The sequence below is a fragment of the Curcuma longa genome, chromosome 16, assembly GCF_044706935.1.
Source record: "Curcuma longa cultivar G26 ecotype Majalengka, Jawa Barat chromosome 16, ITB_CL_G26_1.1, whole genome shotgun sequence".
Classification (NCBI taxonomy): domain Eukaryota; kingdom Viridiplantae; phylum Streptophyta; class Magnoliopsida; order Zingiberales; family Zingiberaceae; genus Curcuma; species Curcuma longa.
In genome coordinates, this window is record NC_133876.1 from 3,738,131 (window position 1) to 3,762,310 (window position 24,180).

At 36.2% G+C, this 24,180-nt stretch overlaps 2 protein-coding genes and 1 long non-coding RNA gene across 4 annotated transcripts; all 3 read left to right on the plus strand.

Annotated features, from left to right (window-relative positions):
• Positions 1-254: 254 nt before the first annotated feature.
• Positions 255-2,894, plus strand: LOC141848128 (uncharacterized). Of its 2 annotated transcripts, none has more exons than XR_012603471.1 (3): positions 255-450; positions 2,357-2,413; positions 2,586-2,894. It is a non-coding gene; the product is annotated as an uncharacterized LOC141848128 (long non-coding RNA). The 2 variants fall into 2 exon arrangements; XR_012603470.1 differs by lacking the exon at positions 255-450 and adding an exon at positions 1,027-1,436.
• Positions 2,895-11,624: 8,730 nt separating this feature from the next.
• On the plus strand, positions 11,625-13,065 carry LOC141847910 (transcription factor bHLH25-like). Its single transcript, XM_074736018.1, has 5 exons — positions 11,625-11,669; positions 11,742-11,798; positions 11,894-12,280; positions 12,347-12,691; positions 12,772-13,065. Exons 2-5 carry the CDS (start codon positions 11,772-11,774, stop codon positions 12,844-12,846), a joined length of 834 nt encoding a protein of 277 aa, XP_074592119.1. The 5' UTR covers positions 11,625-11,669; positions 11,742-11,771; the 3' UTR covers positions 12,847-13,065.
• Positions 13,066-13,295: 230 nt separating this feature from the next.
• LOC141847595 (uncharacterized) lies at positions 13,296-22,179 on the plus strand. The gene is made up of 4 exons (XM_074735651.1): positions 13,296-13,617; positions 17,643-17,728; positions 20,525-20,656; positions 22,042-22,179. Exons 1-4 carry the CDS (start codon positions 13,308-13,310, stop codon positions 22,177-22,179), a joined length of 666 nt encoding a protein of 221 aa, XP_074591752.1. The 5' UTR covers positions 13,296-13,307.
• Positions 22,180-24,180: the final 2,001 nt, after the last annotated feature.

Consider the following 24,180-nt stretch of genomic DNA (forward strand, 5'->3'; position numbering starts at 1 on the left):
TGTTGAATTTGAAAGAGGTTGAGTTCGATTTGCTAAATCAGAAGGATCCTGTGACTCGTATGGAAAACCGCATGGGGCGTACAATCCATGTTAACTGCGATGACATAATTCCTTTTTGTGAATTGATGCCAATTACAGACACTTGCATAGTTGTGTATATGTGGTATGCTTTCGATTATATTGGACTTTATTTATGTGTTTCATTAATTTAGATTTCCTAATTTTTTTGGGGTTAATTTCCAATTGTAGGCATCTATATAGAAAGATGCAGGAAAAGATGTTGCTGCAGGATTTCAGATTGGTGGATCCAGTGCCTGTGGAGTATGTGCCATCAAGAAATCAGAATAAAGATTTCATCCAAGAACAGTTGAATAAAAGGGCTTCTTACTTAACCAGTAGGCTAATTGGTACCTCAACTGGCCAATTGGTGGTTGTGCCATGCAATATTGGGTGAGTAAGAATAACATTATATATCACTCTCACTTGCATATTTTGAGAACTTGTCCGATTGCATGCACTAATTATATCTCTTTGAGTAGTTTTCACTGGATTTTGACTATCCTCAATGTTGAAAAGGAGATTGTTTATTTGTTGGATCCTCTTAGACACCGCATTCATGATCAAGATTGGAAATATGTGGTCAACATGTAAGTTTTTTGGGTTCTTTTCTTACCTTTGTTGAAACATGATTTTATTTTGATGTGGCAATACAATAAACTCTTATATGCATGAAGGGCCTTGAAATTGTATAATGCGGAGGCGGGAAGGAAAGGGAAAAAACAACCAACATGGGAAGTTGTCAAGGTATGTCCTTGTGATTAGCAACTGTTTCACTGTCCTCGAAGGAGTTATTTAAATATTTCTTTTCTAACATAGGCTCCTCGACAACCGGATGCGGAGCAATGTGGTTTTTATATCATGCGATATATGAAAGATATAATTGAAAATTTTGGAGTTGGCGACAAGGAATCACTTCCATCAATGGTAATAATACAATATCTTCCATTTTGCATATTTAATTTGACAACTAACTCATTCGTATCTTTTTTCAACGGGATTAGCAGATTTTTGTTGGACTTTGAGATTTTCTTGGATTTTTCCTACTGTGTACTGTTTCAGTAGTAGTCAATTAGTCATGATCCAGTTGGTTATAGGTTACTTTGTATCTCTGTGAGATGTATGGTGGAATTTTGAGTTAAAAAAAATATTTGCATATGAGCACAGAAATGCTGATAAATCATATTGTGAATTAAATCAGGATAGACCATATGAACTGTATGTAGCAACTAAACTAGAAATGTTTTAGTACGTAGTTTTACTAATATATTATTTATGTGTTTTTACAGTTTACAAATCTCAAGTACTCACCGGTTGAAATTAATGAAGTGCGATCCGAGTGGGCTGAATGCATGCTAGATTACATTTGAGTAGGAAAGGTATTCGAATTTTGAAAGCTTTGTAGTTTCGGTTTAATATGCTAGTTGTATTCTGATGAAAGTTAAAGAGTTTAGTATGTTTGGAATGTGTTATTATAGTGGTAATTCTACAAAGTTGCTTCTTTAGTTGTACTTCTGCAAAAAAAAATTCAACGAAGGTCATACTCTTGCAAGTTTACTAGTTTGCTTTTGAAGTCAGAATACCATTTCCCCACTTTCAAAAATCATTAGCATCATGGTTGGATCCACCAGCAGAGTAATGACTTAGAGGATTGGTTATTTGTAGGCTGTTAATATTATGTGATAACTTTGCATTTAGTATTATTATTTCATCAAGGTCATCCATAGTCCTCAACATGCATAGATGATACCTTCCATATGCCTTCAACATTTTATCTTTTTCCTCGTCCTCAAGAGGGCAACGTAAAGTACTTAACAAATCATCTTCCCTGGAGCTGCCTCATGCTCCAGCTATATTATCAGCTAACAGAAATATGCAGCCTTGCAGCTGATTGTTTAAGAGCATGGAAACTATATTTAAGCTTTCACTTGTAAGACACACATGCATATTAGCTATCAGATATAATTTTTCTTGGCTTTATCACTTTACTTGTTCAACAAGTTCTAGAACCCTTTAGTTGTCACTTAAATGACTGCAAGGTTCAGATGCAGACATATGAAAAAAAATAGTACTTAGAAGGATCCATATTATGTTTTTCTTATAATATAACTCAGCATGGCTATTAATTGATGGATCATAAAGTTAATTTTGAAGTCTTTCAAGATGATGCAATTTGTTCCTATGTTTGTTCACTATCTTCATTTATTGCCACAAATACTTTCTATATTTCAGTTGGTTACGTTAGTTTTGCTGCTATTCATATATATCAAAGAAATGATTTTGTGTCTTGCTAAAGCAGACACGGACAAGAATGAAATGGAAATACAAGTTTAAGAGGGTCCTGATTACTACACCGGTAAACAATTTCTCTTATTTTGTGTTTATTTTGTATCATTTTTGATTGAAAAACTTTGTGGGGCTTAGATAAAGCTTGATCTAATACATTGCTTTAGTTTGATTTGATATATTTCACTGTTTTGTTACACTAAAGGCTTCATCCTATGTTCAATCGCATTGTTTCTTTTCAGATGGTGGCTTGAGCAAACCTTCAAGAAAAAACATGAACTAATATGATACACTCCACTATTTTGTGACCCTAAAGGCTTCAGCTTAAGTTGGACTACATTGTCAACACAATGGTCAATTTTATACATTAGAAAATGTGTTGTGTGGCATGAGCAATGGATGGCTTTCCTTGCATGGAGGATGCATACATTTTCATGGAATGTAATTTGTGGATATTGACTTGATGTGTATCTCTATTAGCTTTTTTCATGGAATGTGTAATATGTTGCAAGAAGAATATTTGTGTTGGTTACTTTTGGTTATTTGTAAATATTGAGGTGATTAAATACATCGGTGCTTTTCTATTTGTGATTTGTTGGGTGAATTTATAATATTATGATAATTTTGTACTATTGGGAATTAGATTGATGTCACTCTTGCTCGATCATAATTTACAAACAACATAAAAAAATAAGTGTTATTACAACAGTTTTAGATTCAATGACATCGGTTTGGAAGCGTTGTCGTTAAGTGTTATTACAACAGTTTTAGCATCAATGACATCGGTTTGGAAGTTAAGTGATATTACATTGTCGTTAAAAGTGATATTACATCGGTAAATAACGATGTCGATACATCGGTAAATAAATCGATGTTGTTAATTGATACTACACCGGTTACAAACCGATGTCTAAAATGTCAGACCTTTTACAGCGCCTTCATAGACAGCGGTCGATTTTCTCATAGACACCGGTGGAAAACCGATGTCTATGACTGTTTTTCTTGTAGTGTACGACTAACTACTACACGTAAAACCAATTTACGCATAGGTCTTGCACTATTAGGCTCTAATACCACTATTAAGATCGTCCCGATGTAATGTGTTTATTTACACGTTTCACAAACGTGCGCAGCGAAAATATATAAATAATTAAGCTAATTATTATCACAACACACGCATAGTAAAATAGGAAATAACATGTACAAGCCATGGCAGGAAATTAAAATTTTTAGAATAGTAAATTGTTCTAAACGCATACCTTGCGAATGATGATGTTGAGCAGAGTTGATATTAATTGAGCAGTCCTCGTCGAAATCTCGCCTCTACTGGTTATCCACGCTAAGCTCTCATCTGAACGGCTTCGGAAGCCACGAGTCGCATCATCGTCCTTAATACTAGCAGATGATCGATAACGATCAATTCGAGAGAAGTCTTATTCTGGAAACCACGCAACAACGCTTGTCGCGATCGTTTCGGGGCTTTCTAACTATCACCGGAAATCGTATTCCTGATATAGTTTTGATGATCAACCTTTGACCGCCAATTTAGGACAAATAACTAGAAACTCTTTCCGATTAGGATCGAAAACTATTTCCATAAATGATGGAATAATCTACCTCTCTTCTCCCACGAGGCCAAAACAGAGTCTCGTGCCTGCGTCCAACGTCGGCTAATGCTTTCTCTTTTGGCTTCTTCTCCTCCTCTCCCACGGGGCTTCTTCTCCAACAAATAGTAAGAAGGTCAGCGGCCACCAACGCCTAAGAGATGCAAGGGTGAGCCGGCGATCATCCACACTAAAGGCGGTGGCGACGGCAGAACAGAGGAAACGGGTGTGGGAGAAAGGTTCTGTCGGCAGCGGGAAGGAAGATGTTTGGTCGGTGATGCTCACGTCTGATGCGTAAGCTCAGATTGTCGTCTAAATGAGCACGTCAATTTAATTAATACCGAATCCCCTAACTAAAATAGTATAGGGCAACTCGAGTCGTCTCCCAACGATTGTAGACGGTGTGTGGTAATTCTAGTGGTTATTACAATTGGGGATTTGGATTTTTTTCTCTTTTTGGATTGAATGGGGGGGTTGTTGTCTTAAGTTCTAATTTTAAACAATGAAAAGAACACTAAGTATCAAGAACAAATTGCATTAATAAAGTAAAGAGTGCAACAAGTAAATAAGTGCATGAACAAAGAAACAAGCAAGAGAAATCTAAGGACAAACAACATTCAAAACTGTAAGGAGAATTTTAACAAACACTTGATATGCCAAAAATCTAATCTATGCTTAAAAATGGGAAAAAAAATTAAACTAATGATTCTCCCTAAGGTTCTCGCCGAAGATGGATGCAAGGCGAAGCGGACTCCACGAATGATGCGCCGAAGGAAGGAATCTCCAACTTCAAAGCAATCCGGAGAGGATGTGGATGGATGAGATGATGCAAAGGAGAAGAAGGTCCTCTTGCTCCGCAATGGATGGAAAGTGGTCGGATTTAAGAAAGAAAATCTTCTAGCCTTCTTCTCCGAGGCAATGAATGGAGATGGTGATGAAGAAATGGAGGTAGGCGGCGGCTAGGGCGAATCCCGAGGAGAGAATGAGCTTTTCTTCGCAAAAATCAGCTTTTATACCCCCTTGACAGCTCCGCGACACGGCCGTGCCTCTTAGGCACGGCCTGGGGCAAGCACCCGTCTGTTGGGAGGCACGGGCGTGAGGCACGCCCTAGAGTGGACACGGCCCTGTGGAAGAGGCACGGCCGTGCCTCTTAGGCACGGCCCCAAAATTGCAGGTTTTTCTGCAAGTGATGCATTGCAGGGCCTTTTACCATGTCTTAGATTCCGAATCTGTCTGAACCCCCTGAATGAAAGTTGTAGATCTCGAAGTTATCTTCATTTTGGTAGGTCATACAGCCCATGGTTCGATTGGAGAAAAAAGTTATAACCATTTTAGTTTTAGTCTGTAGAGCAGTCCAGCTCAGACACGGCCGCGTTTGGATTCCGAAAAAGTGAGGCACGCCCGTGTCAAGAGGAGGCACGGCCGTGCTTCTTAGGCACGGCCTGGAGAAGTTGCTATTCTGTAAAAAGGCATGGGCGTGCCTATTAGGCACGGCCTGGAGCAGTTGGTATTCTGTAAAAAGGCACGGGCGTGCCTATTAAGCACGGCCTGGAGAAGTGGCATTGCGGGGCTTTTTCTCATATCTTAGAGGCCGAATTTCGCTAAACCCTCTGAATCAAAGTTGTAGATCTTGAAGTCCTCGTCATTTTGATATATGGCACGTCCTGTGGTTCCATCTGAGCTAAAAGTTATAGCCATTTTAGTTTTGGTCTGCAGTGCAGTCTGGTCGAGACATGACCCAATGGAAGAGGAGGCACGGCCGTGTTAAGAGGAGGCACGGCCTGGGCAACATGGGGCACGGCCCTGGCTTGTGGGGCACGGCCTGGAGAGGTGGAGAATGGCCCTGGGAGCCTCCGAAACACTCCAAATGACCTCTAGACACGTCCAAATGCTCTCCAACTTCATCAAACTTCATAGCTCTTTGAGTATCCTACAAATATACATGAAAAATGTTAGATTCAACCCAAAATTTGTAGGAATAAGCAATATGATCTAAAATAAGTTCTTACTCGCAATATGTGTTAATATTCAATAGTTACACAACGAGAGGGTCAAAATATCAAGTTTTAGAGCCAAAATAAACTATGAAAATGAGTGTTATCAACGTCCAAGAGGAAGAAGGAAAGGCTCGGGTTCGGCCTGTCCTCCGACGGAATCCTTCTCTGACGATCGGCAGCAGTGTCCAATCGGGCATCGACGACGGATATGTTCCTGCGGTCAGTAACACAAAGGGAAAGTTGCTACGCGTGATAGCTGGCGAGGTCAGGCGGAGCTGAAGTGCACGTTGTTGATGAGTTAGGACTTTTATGCACTTTATCGATTCAATTTTGGGTTCTTTCATGAAAATAAATTGTTTAATGATTTAATTTGATTATATTTGTGATATATTGCATAATTTGAGGCTTGATTATAATTTTCATGTTTTAATGGTAAATTTTGTATTAATTGAGTTTAATTGATTGTAGGGCTCAAATTGAACCAAGATCGAGCTCAACCAAGATCGAATCGTGCCAAGATTGACCCAATTGATCGATCCAACTTCATGAATCAAGACTCAAGTGCGATTAGGATGGAACCCATGCGGATTGGAGCCAATTTGGAGCTAAATTGAGTGAATTTGGTTGAAACAGGCTAACCCGGGTTGAACTCAAGTCAGCTGAACCCATAGCTACAGTACCCTAGTTTTAACGAGAAAGCTACAGTAACCAAAATCGCGGTTACTGTAGCAGTAGTGTAGCGCCGCCATCTTCTTCGTTTTCTTTCATTTTTCTTCAATTTTTGTTGGTTTTTTTTAGGAAAGCTCGGATTTCTTCATCCACATTAATTCTCGGATTCCAGAGAGCAACTACGACCCTAATTTGGCACCAATTGACGGAAGTTTCGTCCGATTGAGGGTTTCGCCGGAGGAGCCAGTTCCGCCACCATTTCCAACCGGATTCCTTGGATTTGATCTACCAGAGCATTCAAGAACATTAGGAGGGGTTCTCCGAGGGTTTTTGAGGGTTCCTGAATTTCAATGAGCTAGCGATTCAAAGCATTTTCAGCTGGAGGCATTCATCCTGTTTCGGCTCTGTTTGGAGAGGAATCTGAGGGTTTCAGAAAAGCCTCTGATTGGAGTCGATTTCATATTAGTTCGAGCTGGGATTGAGAGGAGCTATTCTAGGATTTCTGATCTTTGATTGATTCTTGTGTGACGGCAAGAAGGAATCGTGTTGAAGGGAAGAAACCATGCTACATTTCTGTATTTTGTTCTATCCTTTTTTTTTTCTGTTTCTGCAAACTTCATTTCTGAAACTTGTTAATCAGTTCCGTTACAATTTTGAATTCGAATTGTTTGATTAAATCATTGGATCGTGTAGTTAAACTCTCTATTTGAATTGCTCTTGATTTCTAGATTTTACAAGCATTCATTCGGCTAACTGATACTGTTGGTTTCTGCAACTCACTGTTCCGTGCCAAATTGAATTTGATGTATCAAATTCATTCAGGTAGTTTAGTTTAAGTGTTTTCATTGCATTTTAGGATTTAGCTGGTTGGTTTCAACAACTTCCAATTGTTTCGATGCATTGCATTCTAGACTCATAAACCTTAGTTTAGATTTTTGATTTCATTCAAGCTCGTAGGTAAATTTCGTATGTGTTATGAAGAGTTGTGGCTTGTTTGGATACTACTTAGTTTAGGTTGATACTTAGATTGTTTCACACCTAGTTTTAATTGTTTTATTTACTGATTTCAAATTTACAATTCAATTGAAAAACATTAAACCCCATTTTACATTTGAAAACCTAAAAAACACGACACTCAAGCTTAAATTAAACAAATTTCTACTAGCCTTGGAAAAAATATAACTCGAGGCCCCTATACTTCGTTTATTTTGTATTCGTTGTGGGTTTTCGATAAATTTATAAATTCTAATTTGCAACCCTACTCATGACACATTGCAAATCTAGGGTTGTCAGTTGTCCAATAAGGTCAGAAGCACGCGATGCCCGGCTGGTAGGTCCGGTGGCGCCATCACGCCGGCGGTCAGCCAGCCACAGCGCCGTGGGAGAAGAAGAGCTAGGGTTTGGCTCCTTACCTCTCCCACGCTTGCGGTCGGCGAAGGGCGCTCCACCACCGTTCTCACTCGGCCAGCGAGACTACGACAGAGCAGAGGTGGCACGGCGCGAGGAAGAAGATGACTCTATTCCAAATCGTGATTGCCCCCTTCGTGAGAAACTACAGTGTTGCTTTTAAACCGAGAGTTTAGGTTTGGGCTTCGGTTAATTTAGGAATAAACCGAAATACTAAAAATTGAACCGGGTTTAGTTTTAGGGGTTACTGTAGCAATTAAAATGGTTACTATAGCAAACCAGGTTCAAAACTAAATCGCTTGGTTTACTAACTAAATGACCTCCGATTTGATCCAAACCAGTTTTGCTCATTTCATCTTCTTAAGACGAAGCCCCTCATTGCTTCCATTTTACTAAAACCTCTTCCATCATGAACCAAACCAAGTTAGTTCAATTTGGTTCAAAACTGAATCATTTGGTTCACTAATCAAACGATCTCTAATTTGAACAAAATCAATTTCGTTCATTTTGTCTTAATAAGACGGATTCGATCCATCATTTTGCCTTTTATCTAGTCCAACCAAACTTTATTTTCTCTCATTCTAAGAATCTAATTCTTAAACTCGTTTTAAGTCCTTCGGAGAACTTGTAGTGCGTGTGACTCAATAGGTTCCCGATTATGTTGGCAGTTCATAATTAATCATTAATTATGAATCAATCATGAGCGACACCTAGTAGTACATCATGATTCTCAATTGATCAAAAATTTAATGATTGATTCCAGAATATTTCTAAACCTTTTAGCAGCTCCAATGAAATATGTCTCGTTCCTTTCACCATCTTATACCCGTTCGGTTCAGGACATAATCTATGTGTGTCAGCCCCCACTAGGCTGACTACTTCACACTTAGCCCAAATTTACTTTCTTATCTTGTGAATTCAAGTTATTTGTACATGTGTCCAAGAGTACCATAAGCTTGGCATGTGATGTTTTGGCTAAAAACTTTTAGTAACAATTCTAACAAGCGGCCGTAGGGTATACGTCTCCTTTCTAAGGAGTGGTGAATCCTTTGTGGGCTATTCAAACACCTTCGGACACTTTGACTTATACCCAATTATCTCGGGTCCATATCTCCTCGGAGATGTTTGCTTAAGATGTCAAAGTATAAATCTCCATGACCAAGGTGACTTGAATACCACAAGTTAAAGGAAAATCGCACTTAAGCTGCACTAAGATCTTCATTGTCATATATATAGAACCATATAAAGTCTCAAGGCAGGTCACTCCAATAAACTGGTTACCTTTAACCAGCATCCACGTTTTACTCTCAACATTCAATGTCTCCAGCAGTGAGATCAGTTGCACTAACCAAGGAGTTTAAACGTGCTAGTCTCAACAGAATTGATGGCATCCGTACTCATCAATTCCTCTAAGGATAATTTCAATACATTCATAATTGCACATGTAAAGATGCTCACGAGTTGTGATCCAATCACAAATTCTCTCATGCTATGAATCGTATTACGTACATTCAGTATTTGAGTTTAATACCTAATCAAACACATATGGAATGTGCACTCAAATAGTGAATTGCTATTTATTCAATAAATAGTATAACCGTAAGGCAATTGCCTTAGGACATCTCTCAAATCTAACACATGCTATTTTCATGATCACCCTCGTCGCTAGGCTGCGTCGACGTTCGTGGCCGACCTCGTTACCAGGCTGCGATGGTGCACCGTGGTTAGATCTAGTTGGACAGGAGAGGGAAACGAAGGTAGAGAATAAGATCTTACCCCGAGGGGTCGTGTGCTTTGTGGGTTGGAGAGAATCGACATCGACGTCAATCGTGTGTGTGCGGGACAGAGAAGCTATGACAGGATTAGGATTGAGTTGGAATTTTAGATCCTTAAAATTCTACGATGAATGTATTTTTCATCATCAATCAACAATAAACTTTGCGACAAAATTAGTTCTAGCGATGAATTTGATGACGATGTTAAAGTTGAGACTAAATTAGTTTTGTCATAAAATTTATTATTAAATGGCAATAAAATAATATTTCATCGCTAATTTAGTTATAGATTTGTGACGAATATTATTCGTTGTTAAAATTCATAGTTAATCAACTATGTTTTTTTATAATGATTGATTATAATGGCATGGGGTCGTCGCCCGTAGTCATGCGAAGCCTAATATGATGTTTGAGAATTTTGACTGACATGGAAATTAAGTGGAGTTGAAAGGGATCTGTCCGATTTAGACAGATTAAAAAATGATTAAAAAATAATTCATAGATGAATTCGTAAATTCATCTGTCCCTTTCATAAAAGAAAAAGCAAAACAATTTTCTATCGTAAAATAGTTTCATAATTTTTATTTCTGTCCTTTCAACTAAATAAATAGAGCATTAAAAGCTACAAAGTATAAATATTGCTTAGGAAATCTCAATAAAGGAATTATAAATTTATAAAATAAAAAAAATTACAAAGTGTATTAGATGAGCTACTTGACATAGTTTTGGATGATCGATCTTCTAGTTGGGCTTTTGGCCCAATTTATTTGTGTGGGCAAGTAAAAGTGCAACTACTTAAGCCACTTTTGAAGGAGAAATTTGATAGAAAATATCAAATGAGGCATGTTGAGTTAGTTACGATGGATCAGAATCTTGATGAAATCGAGATAATGTCCTTTTTTATCATGGTCAACTATAGTTTTTTAATTTACATTCTCACACCACTGAGATGGTGGATTCCACATTTTGTTGAAATTATAAAGGGAAGCTCTCTTATGATTTTTTTACCCTATTAATTAAAATCAGAAATCAAGAACCTTGATTGGTTGCTTCTGGAGTTTTGGTGCAACGTATAGTATTTTCATCCATTGGTCGATTGTTAAGACAATCCTAGAACGTTGACTACAGAATGACATACCAGATCAATTACTTTCAAAATTAATCAATTTAAAAAATTAAATATTTGAATTATCAAAATAAAAAAACCTTTGGTCGGTTAGGTGACACAATACAACAACAAATGAGAGTAACCTAAAAGCACCTCCACACCATAAAATTCAAAGGATCACGTGAAAGAATGAAATGTGGCTTTCCCTTTATCTTTGCAAGGAGAACGACGAAGGATGGTGATTGCTAAATAATTGGTCATGTGCCCTTTAAATAATACGCAATGCAATAGCAGGAGTTGGCTTCTTAACCACTGCTACTGTAATTATATGTTTTCCAATGATTTGAGTTGCGTCGCCAGGAATTTGTTTGACTGATCGCTCGATCGTTTCCAGTCAATGACAGATTTTCTGGTCTTATTTTGATTCAAACAACCTTTTTTGCATAAACGGAAGAGCTTCAATGGAGTTCTTCTCATTAGTTTAATCTTAACTTTTTTTTTCTTCCTTTCATAATCAGTGAATCGATACGTAACTTCAAGCAATCCAAATATTTAGTAAAGAATGGCCATCATAAAGGAAGATAAATATATATGAAGAGAGAGAGAGAGAGAGAGAGAGAGAGAGAGAGAGAGAGAGAGAGAGAGAGAGAGAGAGGATTCTGAACTGAAAGCTTATAAGATAAACCAAGGCCAACAATTAAACCTCATGCATCGACAAGAAGAAAAGTTTCTTGGAGATACGTACACAAGGCTTTTTAACTTTCTGGTATGAACTTTGTATCTGTTTCTTCAGAACTTTGGTTTCATCTCTAAAGTAATTAATCAGCCACCTTTGCAGCTGCCTTCTGCAGAGCAAAGTCGAATCGGCATGGAAGCAGCAGGGTGGGACTCTCAGGTGGTGAGAAGATCATCCAATTTTGAAGAATCGTAATGCCTCTACAAGAATTCTAATTCTAATTCTAATTCTAATCCCTTTTTGGCGATTGATAGGGAATGGAAGGAGACGTGTTCGATCAATGGGAGGCGATGGAGCAGCTCACTGAAGAGCAAATTGCAGACCTGCAACAATCTCTCTCCTCAGAGCAACAAGCTGCAGTAGCTCTCCCAGAGCCAAAGAACTCTGTCAAGACCAGAAGTGCCTCCTCCCCGAGCATCCTTTCTTTTGGCGTACCTGAGAATTTTGCCATTGAACAGTACGGATCCAAGAGGGACTTCGAGACCATGTTTAGGCAGCAGCAGGCATCGAACTGCGGAGCGAGCGTGGTGAAGAAGCCGAGCTACAGCAACAAAGAGCACATCATTGCCGAGAGGAAGAGGAGGGAGAAGCTTAATGAGAGATTCATATCCTTGGCAGCTATAGTTCCAGGCCTCAAGAAGGTTCATTCCATTTCTCCACATTTCATTCTAAATCTACAAATTCTAAGCGCGAACGATTTCTGGTAGATGGACAAGGCTTCTGTTCTCAGCGATGCCATCGAGTACTTGAAACAACTACAAGAGAAGGTGAGTTTTCTCGAAGACCAAACCGCGAAAAAGACCATTGAGTCGGCTGTTTGGGTCGAGAAATCGCATCTACATGACGACGACGATGGCGGCAACTCCGAATTGTTACCGAAGATCGAAGCCAAGATGTTCGAGAACACCGTCCTCGTCAAGATTCATTGCGAGAAGCACAAAGGTGTGCTAGTGAAAGCGCTTTCGGAGATCGAAAAGATCCATCTATCTGTCGTCAACACTAGCGTCCTACTCTTCACAAGTTCTTCCCTCGATATAACCGTGATGGCTCAGGTTTGGCACCAAGGAATTCAATTCAATTCAATGTCTTGTCTTCTTCTTCACTTAATGAACACTTGGGTGGTTGCAAACAGATGGAAGAGGGGTTCCACCTAACTGCCAAGGATGTTGTGAAGAAGCTGAGTTCTACTTTCAGACAGCTCCATTGAAAGCACTTGTTGCATGCTCTCATCATGTTCTTGCAGGGGAGGAGTCTTGCTGAAACACCAGAATCACTATAATTTTGAGGGCTGTTCTTGGAGTTTTATTTCCTCCCTGCCTCTTCTTTTCTCCCTCAGATTCATTGGACAAGGAAATTGCTTCGCATTCAGATGCTTGATCGATGGTTGAAGAAGAGAATGTTCATAGTCAAATAAGAAATTATGAACGCGGAGAGTGTAAATTTTATAGAATTAGAAAAGTGTTGGTTCTCGCTTTTATGTTCTCTTTTGGTTCTATTTTTTTTTTATTAAAAAGAAAATGAAATGAAATGAAATGTTTGAACGGGGTGGAGCATTTTGAAAAAACGTTTCAAAGCGGGGGGTATTTAGAGAAATTGCCGTTTTGTTTTTAGCTGGACATTTACTTGGTTTTGGCGGCCCTCTCGCTTATCATCCAGAACTGGCATCGGATGGCCGTCGCCAGCGCCAGCTTCCGCTTCTCCCTCTGCCCGTTACCCTCCTCCTCTTCGAGCCGTAAATCCACTCGTTGGAACTTGGGAAAGAGGGGGCTGCCATCTTCCTCTCTCTTCCTCCGCTGCTCCTCCGCCTCCGATGGATCCAAGAGGATCTCGGACCAGTCGTCCTGGGAGTCCAAGGATTCGGATGGAAAAGACTACCTCTACCGCCTCGGCCAGGAGGCCGACAACATGAACATCTCCGTCGGAGCGCGGCAGGGCGTCATCGACGATCTCTTCGTTGGCAACTTCCTCGGAAAAGACTGTGCGTCCATCTCCTCTATCTAGCGTAGTCGTTTTTGTGTGCGTGTGTGTGTTTTCTGTGGCAAATTGATTCTGCGTATTTATTGCATTTGCCTTTTTGTTGGAACATTAGCTCGGATTTATCATGAAAAGGGTGACGCATTCAAATAGACCTGACCACGGGTTCGGAATAGATGGTTCAACAGTTTGAAAAATATTAACCCTTAACTTTAATGTTGAGACCGGATATGGTTCACGGATCGAAATTGCCCGTTACAGATTGGATTGAGGCTTACCACCCGTTACAATTATTATTTATATTTTATTTTTTTAAATAAAAAATTTATAATTTTGAAAGTAAAAAATTTTAAAAAGTTCATGTAGTTGTCTACGTATTCCAGTAGACATAGCAAATTCAAAGTTCATGTAGTTTGTTTACCTATCTACCCTTATTACCTTAGAAAGTGACATTGTTCACTCATTTTTATTTCCTGTTCCTATAGTGGTACTTCCTTCCATAGTAAAATCTTTTGGCTCGTCCTTAGAAAGTTGTATTACTTGTATTTTTTTTAGTCTTGTCCAACCATCAAATAACGTTTAAGCTTCTAAAGTGTCATGAGCCAAAGTAAATCATCTTTCATACAAAATATTACCTCCGAACTAAATATTTGTTTTGCAACAACAACAATTGACACCGGACAAGTTAGAATTTTCTCTACTATGATAGAGAGAATAGGATAAATTTGGTTCTTCTATGACCATTATTATAAATTGGCAAGAGCTTCGTGCACTATACTACCTCTTTATCAAAATTTGGCTCGCTATTAGTTCGGAGGATTCTTGTGGATAACTTGAGAATCCACAAGAATTTGGCTTCCACAAGAATCTGCCTCTTTATTAAAGAAAGTCATAAAATAATCCTCAAGTTATTTTTTTTTGGAAATCGAGGATTGTTGTGGACGTTTCGTATGATCTCATAAAAAAAGTTGTGCCTTCGTGTGTTTTAAACTACCATTATCACTATTAGTACTTCGGCTTTTAGGTCCATTACATTTTAATATGTATTTTAAACTATAATCCTTGTAACTAACATTTCATGTAAAACATCTAATTTAAGTATAAGATCTAAAACATATACAACTAAATACATAGTAAGAAGATAATAAAAACATTTCCAATTAACTCCTAATAATTATGTGTAATAGAGCATGTGTAGGGAGTATATCTAACAACCAAATGGTAGAGTATGTGTATTGCCAATATAACAACATGCTACATTAGTGTCATCAATGCAACAACATGCTACAGTCACTTTCAACCTGACAAAAAAAGGGCAGCCCGGTGCACGAAGCTCCCGCCATGCGGGGTCCGGGGAAAGGATCCATTATACGCAGCCTTACCTTGCCTTTGGCAAGAGGCTGTTTCCAGGATTTGAACCCGTGACCTCTAGGTCACATGACAAATATAGGAAAATTTTTAACATAAAATATTAGTTTAATAGAGCTGAACTAATGAGGCATATAAGCTCGAATTGAGTATGAATCAACTCCACCCCCCCTCCTTAAATAGCGTTTAAAATATGCAAGGCTTCACACATGTATTTACCTTATATCTTGTCTACAACAAAGGTAAAGAATTAGGAATTATAAATACATGGTCAATAATCCAATTATCATGTTGACCAAATCTTATAGGATACTTGATATCTTCTTGATCATTAGGGGTGTAAACGAGTCGAGCTAAGTTTAGCAGTATTCAAGCTTGTTTAAGAGCTCGAGCCGAGTTCGATCTTTTTATCAAGCTCATCTAATAACATTGTTGTCCTTATAAATTAGTTAAATTTTTATCTAATTCAGGAAACTTATATTATTTTCTTATTTTTAACCTATTATGATAATTTTAGATTATACAAATTTATAAAATTTATGTATTTGAATAAAAAATTAAGAAATAAACTAATAATTAAATTTTGCTTAAATTAATAAATAAGTTTATTCATAAATTATTAATGAACTTTGTTCATATACACTAATGAACCAAGCTTATTGGTGTTCATGCTTGTTACTATTGAATGAATAGAAATGAGCTTAATTGAACTGAACACCAAGTTTTGTTTATGAACATCTGATTCATTTACAACCCTACTAATCACTGCATTGATACACGGTGAACCAGTAATTAAGAAATTAATGTAGAAATATTGGACAATGCTTACCCATTTAACCATTTTGAGGCATACTAGTGTAAATACCAGCCAACAACTCAACCCCTGAGCTATTATCATAGTTGGTCTTTTGTATTGATGAATATCTCCTTCAAAGAAAATAGGCTATGTTGAAGACAAATCCTCTCGATCACAAGTTTATTAGTTGTTTACATTAACAATTTTTTTTCTTGAATAAATCTGAGAGTTGTCAAAAAACTCACTATTGTCAATAGAAATACTGAGTTATATGATTGGACATTACTAAGAGAAAATGCTAGATTGTGTGTTAATAGCAGTTCAATGTTCTTGGAGGTCTAGAATAGGAAGACAAAACATTGAGATCTGATCACAGTAAACATAGCTAATTTACAAAAGTTGTACAGTTCATAACCATGATCTGTTAGAAGCTAGATTTGTTGAAACTAAAATCTAATTATTTGCTAGAGAAGATACAATTTTCCAATTGGCTCAACTAATTTAAGGAATAATGGCATCTAGAAAGCATATACAAGATTTATCAAATATACAAAAATCAATAATGTAAATCTTTCCCAATGGATGAAAGAATTGGAAAATATGAACAACATTATTGTTGGAGGATGCTAGAATAACACTCGCAAATGAAAATCTAATTTAACATTTAGCAATATTCAAATATAGAATAACCAACCAACGACTAATACTATCGGTTAGATAAATAAATTAATCTTGGTTTGCTACAATGATCATAAGTAGTACTAGCTACCAATAATCAATTAATATTTAAATTCTTTATACAAAAGATGGTTCAAATGTAATGTGCTAACATATATGGAAATTTATGACTAGAATTATTAAGCAAGTCGATATATATAAAATTTGATAACAAGAATTATAAGGAATGAGCTATATCATAATATAATCATCTAGAAATAACTTATTTAAAAATTTCTTTATATACATGTTGTAAGCCTGTAAGCAATGAATTTTCTTGCTAGTTAAATTATATTATTTGCGCAAGTTAAATACTATTGGAAAATTAGTTCTGATTTATCATTATTTCAACCTATCCCAAATATAAGAACCTCAATGAGACAGACATATATTTGATGCAATTCTAAAATATTGAGTTAGAAAGATTATATGAATATACATGGAAAAATAATCATTATATACGTTGTTCTTGCAAGATTATATGAATATACATGGAAAAATAATCATTAGATAAATGAACTCTAGAAACACGTAATTGCTTGCCTAAAAAGTGTTTTTTTGCTTTGTACGTGTGATTTTAGTAGAAATTCAACTCTCTAAGATACGACCGACATCTCCATTGTGGACATGATTGTGAAGAGGGTGACATAGATTTCAAATATATATATGGGTGGCAAATATTATTTAACCAATATAAATCTCTGCTAATATAAATCATATTGACCATGTTGGAATTTGAGCGATTTTCTTGCTGTAGATGTTTCTTTGGAAGAAATAAATCAAACTCTTATTTGCTTACCTTCAAAGTAGCATACCGAGATGGTGAAGGATTTTGAGCATTTCTCTCTTGTTATTTTTTCTCTCTATCACTTATTTTCTCTTATATTTTTTCCTCAATTCGACCCCTGGTCAAGCTTTTAAAAGCTTGCAATTAAATATTTTGATTAGAACCTACAGAAAAGTTGGTTGGAACGTTGGTGCTCACTCACCAACTTAATTGCAATTAAACATTTTATTTAAAATGTTTGCTAATATGGATTATGAGTTACACATAAAATGATTTGTTATTAATTTCTTAAAGTACAAAGTAATTTAGTTTTATTTATTTTAAAATTTTCTCCAACATGTTTATTAATTGGTTTTCACAGCGGATATTGTCTTTGATTACCGACAGAAAGCGACGAGGTCGTTTGAGTATCTACAGGGTGATTATTACATAGCTCCGGCCTTCTTGGTTGGTTTCCGAATGCTCAATCATTTGCTTTATGTATATTGCTTTGGTTAGGAGGTATGAATTAAAGTACATGAGGAATGCTATCAATGAATGACATACTTTTTTTCAATGTGCACCATCTTGGAGACTGCTCCAAGTCAGATATCATTTTTGTTGCCATATTTTGAATGATGCCTTCTATTTTAAACAAAATAATTGGGTGAGTGGAACTCAAAAGATAAATACTGTTAGAATGACTAGTTGTTCCTTAAAAATTATGGAATCTTAGAAAGGTAGAAGTTGTCCTTTCTCACATAGGAATGAATGAAGTATAGGAGCTGGAGTAAGGACAATCACCTACAAATGATTCTTATAGACAATTATCTTCCACTTTGAAAATACATTGGAACTTTATTTAGCTGATTAGCAATCGTTGATTTGTCTTTCCACTAAAGTTGCCAAGGAACTTAGATTGTCAATGATAACATTCATCAATGATTATAAATTGTTGAATAACTTAGCAAATTAAACAAAATAGTAGTTGGCTTGGCTTTTTGTGAAATATTTTACATCTTTGCTATATTCAAATATTAAAGTTACATAGGTAGAGAAGGATTCCTTTTGCCTATGTGCATGGCCTAACATTCAGGCTCTGTCATGCTTGATCCAACATTATTCTAAGTCGTGCCCAAACTAATCCATGGATCAAGCTCCAGATGCCGTGTCGACATGATTTGGGCCATGACTAGCATGACCTATTTGACACCTCTAGGAGGAAATAGAAAAATGGTTGATATGCGCTTTAACATCAATTAGAAAATTATAATCCTAACCTAATGATACTTTGGTCAATCATTTCTTTTTCCACCCACTACTTTTCACTCTCTGTATACATGTAATTGAAGTCAAATGGTTAAGTTGGAATTGCGTAGCTTACTAGCAGGGAGTCCATCTTATGAAGGTTGTTAAGATTGAGTCATATGAGCGATATATGAGGGAGGTGGAGTCTATGTATGTTTGAGTTGCTCTCACTGACACAAAAATCTCACTCCACATCCTCTGTGATGACCTCCAACACCTCGTATGAAGTCCATTTGGAATAGGCTACAACTGAACTTCAAGAATAGATTGGTATGATACTGTTTTAGATGGTGGAACAAAAGTGGTAGGAGCTAATCACAAGGAAGTTTCTCCTAGAATCTTCAAATTTGGTCTTTGATTGGATACTATTTTGGTATCTCGATGTATGGTGCTAGTTGTAAATTAGAGGTTGAGATGAAGAAGAAAAAAAAGATAAGACAACTATATAGTTAAGTTTAATACTTACTTTCCATCTAAAATGATACAATTTTGACATTATCTTGTAGGGAGACAATTTATATAAAAAATAGCAATATTATCTCAATTTTAGCATGCTAAGTGGTGGTGAGTGTTGACATGGAATTAGGATTCGAAATCTTGAGTATTGCTAGTGTTTTTATTTTTAATTGAGTGGTGGTGAGTGTTGACATAGAATTAGGGTTCGAAATCTCAGTCTTGCTGGTGTTTCTATTTTTGAGTGGAACGATACTATTTCGGTATATATTCGATGTATGGTGTCGCTGATAAATTGGAGATGAAAAGAGGAAAGAAATAAAGAAGCAGAAGATAACATAACTATATACAACTACACAACTAAGCTTAATATTTGTTTTCCATCTAGAATGCTACGATTTAAACATTGTCTTGTATGGAGACAAATTAAAAAATAATAATATTATCTCAATTTTAGCATGCCAAGGGTGTGTCTGAGTGCTAACATAAAATTATATTTGTTGATATGATTGACACAACGATACGAGAAATTATCTCGATGCCGGTGTCAAGTAGTATCGAGCATAGACTAAAATCTCAAGTCGTTTCGCCTGATACACGCGAAACATCTTGTTCCGCCTGCTGACATGCACAAGCACACATCTGGTGTCGGTGCGTGGATGAAACAAGATGTTTCGCTTGGAATCAGACAAAACGGTTTGAGATTTTATTCTATGAATATCAGACCGGCCCGATGATGCGTTTGGAATTTTCACGCGGGTCCGTAGTCGTTGGTGGCCCAAAGGGGTAAGGTTTTTAACTTAGGTTTAATTAGATAACTTAGGTTAATAATTTTAATTAACTCCTAGCTATATTGAGATAATTTAAATATGACTTAATTAAAGTCTAATAAAATTATCTCATTAATTTAATATATATATTAAAAATATTTTATTTTTTATTTTTAAATATTTAGATTAAATTTTTATTTTTAGTTAATATATTTTATATTTAAAAAATACTGAAACTATATCGGCACAGACACGATAAGGTACAAAACTGTATTGTTCCAGTTCGGGATCGAAACCTCGGCACGACTCAAGATTTTAACCATGGTATCGAGTTTCAGTAATTTACCGGAACAATACGTTTTGACTATTTTGTTTGGCATGGTACGAAATTTCAAACTATGCATAGAATGATAGTCGTCCACAGGATTGACACATGAGATGTTGTCTCGGTGCCAAGTAGTTGTTTTGTTCGACACAGTACAAGATTTCAAACCATAGTTAAATCTTAATATTGCAGATGTCAAGGTATCATGTATGTATTTTTCTTAGCATGTAAATTACTGCATTTTAGGATATTTTTTCTATTTAAAAGATAAGTAAACTTTTGTTGTTCATTTATGAAAATCTGAAACTATCTAGTTTCAATTTTGCTTCTATTCAGTATGCAATATTTCTTTGATGACATATTTGCCAATATGAACCCTGAACTTGACAAATATATCCTATTTTACAGGACAAAGTTGGTAAGATCTATCAAACTTTGCTATGGATTTATGACTCTTGGGATTTGAGGAGGTATCACTTTTGCATTGAAAGAGTGGTTAACCTTTTCCTAGGACCAATTGCTTCCAGATACTTACATGGCGTTTACAATATTGGAAGATGGAAAACTATTTGTTCGCTGAATTTTGGACAAATTTCTTCTGACCTTTTTGCATATTTGACAGATTACTTATTCCTTATTTTGTTTTTCTTGAAGAAAAAGTGTTGTAGGCTTACAATTATAATTTATAGTACTTTAGACTTATAGTTTATTATAGGATATGATTTTTTTGTATGTATATTATCCTTTTTTTCGTTGTTAAATTATGTCATTATATTTTACTAAGTTTGGTGGTTTGAATTTCCTTCTCATTTTTTGACAGGTTAGGACTGTGGAAAGTATTATTTATTGATATTGCACTAGAATCAAGGTCTATATCCTCTAAAGAGCAATTAAAAATGCTATTGATGAGTGCATATATAAACTTTTCAGATTAAGATTGCAATATGAAATTGTATGACTCTAGAAAGTAGTTTGGTCATGATTGTGGGTTTAACTTTTAAGGCATGTCAAGATGTGATTTCTCATCAATTCTACAACTGATTCTATCATAGTCCAAAATCTTGAGCCATGCAACTTGTATTTGATGTTGTTTGCTATACAACTAGTAGTTGATAGTGTTCGCTAGCTTGAATCAGGGTTCAATATCCTTCATAGATTGTCGGATGATACCAACTAGGAAGTTGGATATAAGTTCGATTACCCTTTTAACATTTTAGAATAAGGATTAGCCAATATCATGGTTTTAAGTTCTGCTATGACACCTGGTAGACGCGGAAATCTCCAAGTGAGGTGATTACCATAGGGAGGATGAATTGGAAGAACTATACTTTGTGATTTCCTATAGCAGTTTAAGATTGGTTAATGGGCCAAGGCTTGTGGGATCACCTCACTTAGAGATTTCCGTGTCTACTAGAGCCTCTTGGAAGTGGATTGATTACATTGCTGCTTACCTAATCTCATGAGCATTTTCATTGCTAGTCTTGCTATGATACCTGGATATAGGCTTTGAATCTTAACATATCTCTCTCTTGAGCTTATGATATAATTTGGGATCTCTTATTCCAATAATCAAGATTGAGATGACCACACAAAGCCCATGATTCCAAGATTTTATTGATGATTTCATATATATTTTTCAACTCATTTTCTATGTTAAGATCTTGTGGGATTGATTTGATAAGCTCCTCACCTTTATGCTTCTTCACATTGTTTGTTCTGAGTGGGAGGTAGTTTAGTTTTAGATTTTAGGATGCTTCTTCATATTTGGATCATTCCCTTGGATTGTAAATTGCAGCAGACTACAATAAGGCTAGGAAATTGTTTCTCTATTAGTAAGGCATAAGGCACATGTTGGTTACAGGACTTTTAAAAACTAGTTGAAGACATGGTTTTTGTATTAAAATTGTTTTGTGCCTGGCGAAAAGGGCCAAATTTATCGTTCCGCGCAGTGCCCAACACGTGATCCCGCGGCGAACTCCACTGGTCATGGTGGGGACGCCCACAGCGAACTCTGTGGGTCATGGCAAGGACGCTTGCGGGTGCGCGGGATGCCAAAAACTTAGGTTAATAATTAAAGTTACGTTAATAATTTCAATCAACTCCTAGTTATAAATAAGATAATCTAAACCAGCTTAATCAAACCCTAATAAAACTAACCCATTAATATATATATATTTGAAAATATATAATAATTTTTTTTACCATATGAAGACACCATGATCCCATATCTTTTTTCTATTTAAAAAAATAATTTATTTTTAATTTATTGTATTTTTAATTTTTTTTCATATTTAGATTAATTTTTTTATTTTTACTTAATATATTTATATTTAAAAAAATATCAAAATCATATCAGCATGACATGATACGGTATCGAAATCATATTGTTCTAGTCATAAATCGAAATTCTGATATGGGCCAAGACTTTAAACCATGGTTAAGGCTAAACCAAGATTCAAAATCTCGAACCAAGTCGGAGTTTTAATCTTTGACTAGAACAATGTTGTTTCAGTATCTTGTTGACATTCCGATATATAATGCCAGTGGTGAATTAGAAGCGGAAGAAGATATAAAAGAAAAAAAATAATACGACTATATACTCAAACTTTAATTTTGTTTTCCACCTGAAATGGTACAATTTTGATATCATGTTGTATGAACATAATTTCCAAAAAAAATAAAAAATAAAAAAGATTATTTCAACGTATCTTGACCTGGATTATAACATGTCAAGAAGTGTCGAGTATGAGATAAGATAATACTCGATTGCCGAATGGCAATGCCAGAACAAGTTTAGTTTAAACCTAACTTATCGTAGCCTAACCTAAAGGGAAATCAAGAAAATTAGATAGGTTTTGACATCTCCTTCGCCAATTGTAGCTTCTTTTAAATGTATTATTTAATATCAACAATGGATGTCACAAATGGAGGTTGACTTGTGATGCATGCTACTTATAGATTCACTATGGGTTTGTAATTTTAAATTATGTTTGGAGGCATGATAGCTTCATAGAACAATTAATGGTTTGTGAAGTGCACTGGTTGTCAGCATGAAATGCATTGATTTAACAAAGTACTACAATGGTGGTCACACTGAGGTCAATAACCGATGACTGTAATCGTGGATTAAAATCTTAAGTCATTTTATCCAATATAGGAGAAACATCTCGTTCTACTCGCGGATCAACACCCCACAAGCACCCCTCCGGTGCGGGCGCGACGCCTTCGAACGCGTCATCGAGCCCGACGGCGAGTTCGGACGCATTGCCCGAGCCCCACGATAAGTCTGGCCGCACGTTCTCACGGTTGTGGCCGTGCAAAACAGGGATAGTTTTTAACTTAGGTTTAATTAAATAATTTAGGTTAATAATTTTAATCAACTCCTTGGGATAATTTAAATAGACTTAATTAAAGTCTAATAAAATTATCCTATTAATTTAATATATATTTTAAAAAATTATTTTATTTTATATATTTTATATTTTTAATTAATATATTTTATATTTAAAAAATATCGAAATTATATTTGCACGGTATGATACAGTATCAAAACTGTATCGTTCCGGTGTAGGATCGAAACTTCAGCACGGTTCTAGATTTTAAACCATGGCTGCAACCACAACTTTGGGAGCGCACAATAAGTAGTCGAAAATGGGGTTGAAGTACTTGTGGTTCTACTTAAAATTGATGCACTTGCATTATTGATGCTTATCGTGCCTCACTATTATGCTAGCAGTGCATTTTTGGGTGTTTATCAACTCTTTATGAAAGATTCTCATTAGCGAACAATGACTCGAACCATGTGCGTGTTTGAGTAGGTGAATGCTCGTGGGAGACATTGTCATGCGTGATTGCAACATAGAGAGATCAATTTCGAGAAGGATTAATAGAATAATATAGCACAACCTTTATATGTTTTCTCAAATCTAGTGTATTTTTTATTTTTTAAATCTAGTATAGTGTCCACAGTTTGTGATAAAATCTAGCACCCATTAACTTTTCATTCGTGGTTCTGTAAAATGTTTACGTGACATTCATGTTGTATTATGTCATCTCAACTAAAT

Bases quoted from the DNA above. Each gene is read 5' to 3' on its own strand.
- LOC141847595 (XM_074735651.1), top strand. From the start codon at position 13,308: ATGGCCGTCGCCAGCGCCAGCTTCCGCTTCTCCCTCTGCCCGTTACCC. The intron at 13,618-17,642 runs GTGCGTCCATCT...TGGTTTTCACAG, and splicing joins CAACTTCCTCGGAAAAGACT to CGGATATTGTCTTTGATTAC. The intron at 17,729-20,524 runs GTTGGTTTCCGA...CCTATTTTACAG, and splicing joins ACATAGCTCCGGCCTTCTTG to GACAAAGTTGGTAAGATCTA.
- LOC141847910 (XM_074736018.1), top strand. From the start codon at position 11,772: ATGGAAGCAGCAGGGTGGGACTCTCAG. The intron at 11,799-11,893 runs GTGGTGAGAAGA...GGCGATTGATAG, and splicing joins CAGCAGGGTGGGACTCTCAG to GGAATGGAAGGAGACGTGTT. The intron at 12,281-12,346 runs GTTCATTCCATT...GATTTCTGGTAG, and splicing joins TAGTTCCAGGCCTCAAGAAG to ATGGACAAGGCTTCTGTTCT.